Source organism: Amborella trichopoda, chromosome 10 (assembly GCF_054954075.1).
Source record: "Amborella trichopoda isolate Santa Cruz 75 chromosome 10, AtrichopodaSantaCruz75HAP2 v2.0, whole genome shotgun sequence".
Lineage (NCBI taxonomy): Eukaryota > Viridiplantae > Streptophyta > Magnoliopsida > Amborellales > Amborellaceae > Amborella > Amborella trichopoda.
The window spans coordinates 2330973-2336379 of NC_142345.1; the positions used below are offsets into that span (position 1 = coordinate 2330973).

At 35.2% G+C, this 5407-nt stretch overlaps 1 protein-coding gene across 2 annotated transcripts; it reads left to right on the forward strand.

The window, feature by feature from the left end:
• The first annotated feature begins 97 nt into the window (after window positions 1-97).
• Window positions 98-4226, forward strand: LOC18427929 (uncharacterized). 2 transcript variants are annotated; one of them, XM_006836973.4, is made up of 5 exons: window positions 98-301; window positions 2716-2789; window positions 3035-3114; window positions 3537-3688; window positions 3864-4226. In XM_006836973.4, exons 1-5 carry the CDS (start codon window positions 205-207, stop codon window positions 3947-3949), a joined length of 489 nt encoding a protein of 162 aa, XP_006837036.3. In that variant the 5' UTR covers window positions 98-204; the 3' UTR covers window positions 3950-4226. The 2 variants fall into 2 exon arrangements, with proteins under 2 accessions (XP_006837036.3, XP_088706174.1); XM_088850048.1 differs by lacking the exon at window positions 2716-2789.
• Window positions 4227-5407: the final 1181 nt, after the last annotated feature.

Genomic DNA, 5407 nt, shown 5'->3' on the forward strand with positions numbered 1-5407 from the left:
TCCATTTTATAAACGAAAGGTGGATATCCTGTCAGTGCATGTTTTAGAATACATACAAAATTCACAATAAATAGCAGTACCAAAAGTAAATGGTCTCGTTGTATGCCTTTCCTTTCCATATTTGGGGTTCTTCACAGAGCGCCAGAGATGGGATGGGACTAGAGAGAGAGAGAGAGAGAGAGAGAGAGAGAGATCGCAAAGGAGATGGAAGGAATCGCATCGATAGCCCTCCTGCCCTCTGGTTCAATCTCTGGCCATTTTATCACTTCTCACTCTGTTTGCTATGGGCTCCATGGCGTTGGTACTCTCTCTCTATTAGAGCTGGTTTTCTTGAAGTAAATCTTTTCGAGTTGGGTTTCTGAAAATACTTGCGTACATTGTTCTATGCTGTTCTATCTCATTCTACGAGTTGGGTTTCTTAAATAAATGTTATCGAGTTGGGTGTCTTAAAGTAATTGAATGCATTGTTCTATGTTCTATCTCATTCTAGAGAGAGAGAGACTTTCACAACTTTGAATCTAATGCTGCTTTACCATTTTTGCTGTGTAATATATGGTTGTCCTTAAGATATCTTTGTTATTACAGGGAATTGATACTGCAAAATGCTAATTTTTTCATGTGGGTTTCTTTTCTCGTCATTTCTATATGGAAATTAGGACTATTGATGGTGATCTCTTGACTAAACCAGTGCATTTGTTTAATTTACTTTTGTTACCTTGGATGAATAGATATGGAATTGGTTGATAGCAACACAAAAATGACATGTCGCATTAGGTTTTATGAGCAAGCCCAACGCAAGGAAACTGAGTGCGTATTGGAAAATTGAATGTTTATAGCTGAAATTCATAGTGGTTTCATTTACTGAAATATGTGACTTGTTACACCATGTTTGCTTTTAGAGGAAAATGCTTGATCCATACTGTTTTTTGAGATTCTTCACCCATGTAACATACATCCTGAAAATGAAGACCCACTTTTGGACCCTTTTTTTTCAGAAAAAAAAACAAAAAAAGAACAACCAATGTTGGAGATGGTTTCTTGTTAGAAGCTTGCTCAAACATCGCTAACATCTTTGTAGAACATATAGTTAGAATCCTATCAACCGCAAACATGGTTAGATTTCTATTAGTGTTTGGAATAGAGATTTAGGGAATTACAATACTAGAGAACATGGACTTCATTTGTCAACTTAGTTACCTAACAACACACATGCAATGTGCATCTGGGAGAGTCTGACACACAAAAACACTAGACAAGCACCATGACACACGTACAAATACAGGAACTCCAAGTCTTAGTTTCTTTTTCTTTTTGGATTTGCAAATGCCGTGTCTGGCTGTGTGGACGTGCCAGTCCGCGGTGGATTAGGCAAACAATACATGCTTGTCCATTCTCTAAGAAAAGCATATCCACATTGTAAGATGTGTGTATGTTCACACAATTGGGCGCACGTCCATGATTTGGACATGTCTTTGATTTGGACCCCCATGTTTATTGTTTACATATAAATATACTGGGCACACGTGTCATACCGGACTTGGCAAAATATTAGTAGGTGAGATCTGAGTTGGACAAAGATTCTCATAGCCTCATCCTTGTAACATAGTCATTCAATAATACATAGAAGCTGCGGCACTAGCCTTATCTCCACCCTTTCTATGCCCAGGACCTGAATTCTTTCCTTAGGCTTCTTGTTAGAAGGGACTCCTTAGATACTTTGAGAGAAGCTCAAATCCAACTCCCTCAATTGTCCATTTTTAGTTCCAATCCATATCATTGAGTTCACACTTTTGGGAGTGGCCCCAAATCATGTTACAGTTAACTCCTGGTTTTGAACCCAATCACAATAGTGTATCGTTTTTGTACTGAAGATGTCATTAACTTATCTCCTTAACTTATGATAAAAGAGAAAATGAAAACGTTATTAAAATAGTCAAACTACCTCAAAAAATAACTAAGGTGTTCAAATCAACCATTTATCAACCAAGTGATTATGTTAATGTCATTTTACTCCATAATTTCCTCAAATGTGTTGTTAGAAATGCCCGAAGTGCCCTTGTTCAGGATTTGGAATCCGACACAAGAAGGGGTATTTTGTTGAATTGACCCATAACACAAGTGGGGCCAAATTACCTAATGGCCCCATTTGCTCTGGAATCTCATACTGAATAAGAGATTTTAATGAGAAAAGTAAATACTAACTCGCAACAAGCAGGGCAATTTATTTCATTTGGCTTGGGCAACTTAAGTTGACACCAAAATACCTCGCTCATTCAAGATCCCGGATGGGATTTTTTACTTTTTTTTTTAGTTTGAAGTTTTGTTTTTTAGTTCAAGTCTTGAAGAGTTGTTGAGTGAGAGGATCGTTTTAAAACAACGACTTTGTTGATAAGCATGGTAATTTGACCAGCTCAATGTTTTTTGAGGTGGTTTATTTTTAAAGAAATTTACAAAGTTTTTCTCTTAATGACGGGAGTGTTTCAATTTCTTGAATAAATCAAAGCAAGCTTTGAAGCGAAATTTGACTCATTTTTGGTAGATGACTCATAAGGAGCATTGTTATTTAATATTTTACTCAATGAAAACAAAAATCCCACATGGAGCATCTGGTTTATGTTAATGTTTCAGTAAGTTGTGTCGTCCCTATTCTTCTTGTTCTTGTTCTTCTTCTTGTTAAACATCCTGTTCTTGATCTTCTTATTTTGACTTTTATAGAATTGGCATGCGAAAGGGAGTGCAGCAGAGGCGAGGATTATCGCTTAATCAAGCTTACATTCTCTGATTACCTTGTAAGCTTTGTAAAGCTTCTTCTAAAGAAAAATCACGAAATTTCCAACAATATTAAAATAAATTACTGGATTTCTGATGATCTCAATGCTAGCTTTTTTATTGTCCATCCACTTTTTCATGACTCCATATTGGTATGGTTTCCCAATTCCATGTTGTGGCAGTCCGTCTTCTTAGTTTACTTAGATTATTGGATTAAGGTTAATTATAAAACAAAAACAGTGGACTATTGGTTTTTTTTTTTCAGACCAAGAAAGAGAAAGAGGTTATAGTAGAGTGCCGAGGGCATGATGCTGCTCGTTTCCGTAATGTTGATCACGCGCACGGGTGATTCTTCTTCCTGTAACCATGAATTTTTGCAATATCTGACCTTTTTGACTTTGTAAACTTGTCTCGATACTTTTAAAGGTAAAAGTCAGAGGTTTTCCTAGTCAAGCAAATGCTATACTAGAGATTTGATTGGCTTTCTGACTTATTTGTTGAGATAGAGCGTGAGAGAGAGAGAGTAGTAATCATTTTCTTGCTGTAGTTGGGAAGAGAATGTGATTGGTATGGTAGAGGAGAAACAAGAGAAAAAAGATGAGATTTTTGTTGACTTTTTTGTTGAGAGAGGGAGAGAGAGTAGAAAAATTATTTTTCTTGTTTGTGGTTGGGAAGAGTATGTGATTGGTATAGGAGTAGATGAGATTTTGGTTCACTCCTTTGTTGTTGGGGAGAGACAGAGTGACAAATCCTTTTCTTGTTTGTAGTTGGGAAGAGGATGTGATTGGTATAGTTGAGAAGAAAGAAGAGAAAGATGAGATTTCAGTATATTTCGACTGTGAAACATTGAAGTCTGATGAGGCAGCGGAGGATCATATCAAAAAGTTTATGCCCAAGTTGGTTGGACTTGATGCTGTTGGTAAGGTCTCAATTCCCTTGATGCGTGTGTGAGAGAGTATTTCTGTTTGTATATGTGTGAGACAGAGAGGGAGATATTGAGTGTGTGTGTGTGAGAGAGAGAGAGTCATGTACAAATATTGGAGGTCTTTTTCTTCTTGTGGCTAATCCTTGACTCTAACATGTCATAATTTCAGTGAACATTGGCACAATGAGAATTGAAGGCCTAGATTTCAAGTTGGTAGAAGAAGAATCCTCTGACAAGAGTAATGCACAATCCTGAAGACTGCGATAGGGCTTGAAAATGGAGTGAAAGTTGTTTTGCCTTGAATTAGAGGAGCCTTATTGGGAATATAGAAAAACTAGTATATAGGCAATATGTTTATCCAATGTTTAAATTGAGCATAGCTTTACATGAAGGATGCACCTGTATATAGAAGGGCATTGTATTCTATGAGATCATGGGACAATTAAGGGTGTATTCGGATTACAGTTATTCTTCTCAGAAGTAGACCATTTTATTTGAAATTAATGTACATCGTATAAAGTTATTTCGTTCACTCTTTGGTACATGCGTTGTATTGTATATAGTGTTATTTATTTATCTTTTTGCAGATCTTCGGCTATGTTTAATTCTCTAGCTAAAACATGTTATTTTTAACAAATTATTTTAAATACAGTAAAACATGCCTTTCATAAAGATGAACTTAAGATGCAAAACTGCTCATAAATTTATATCACATGATTTTGTGAGGGACACTACCAAGAAACATATTTATGAGTGTATAGTTCGCCTGTGGGAGTATACTATGCATTTGAACATTCTTTTGTTATTTGAAATGTTGAGATCCATTGAAATATAAATTTTCAAAGAAAAAAATTGGATGGTTTTAATGCAATCTTGGGATTCCATTTTTTAGGCACTTAAATTTTTTTTAGGTTAAATCCTCAAAAATTTTCCCCAGGAAAATATAGTATAATCCTGTAGGAGTAGAAAATCTTTCAGCAAAATATATTATCAGGACTAATTTTATTGAAATAGTGAATTACTGTGATAACAAGTACGTGCAAACGAAGCCCTAAGGTCAGTTTCTAATATGAAAACTTTTTGTGTAAGGCCTCTTTTTGTTATTAGTGGAGTGGAATAGGTGTTGATAAAAGAATGAAATTGTATTTTTACTATTTGTTGAAAATCATTGTGGTAAATAATCTTTTCTCCAATAAAGATTTTTACTTTAGCCTTGATTAATAACCCGAGATACTATTAACCATTTCCATATTAAAGTTAATATCAATAGACAATAAACATCTTAATATGCATATATTTTTGTATAATACAAAAAGTCCATAATGTACAAATTCCATTTTGTTGAAAACTCAAAAAAAAATGCTTACAATATTTTTATATCTTTTTTAAAAAAACAAGGCCAAATCCAGCCGTTTCATCAATCCAAAATGTCAATTTGCAGATCGGAACTGATTTTCAAGATGGGCGATCTGGATCACCAATTCGCTTTTTAAACGTTGCTATTAACTTACTACGGGTCCAAAACTATTGGATAGAATGCAATAAGCCGCTGAACAAAACCCATCTAAAATTAGAAATTTATATGCACATGTATATTTTCTTCATGCGCACATCTACATAAGTTTCAGAGGTTCAAATAACCCAATACCACGCACACCATGCGATTAAACCTCAAGGGAGGTGAATTCCCACGCTGTAACATGAAAATGTATA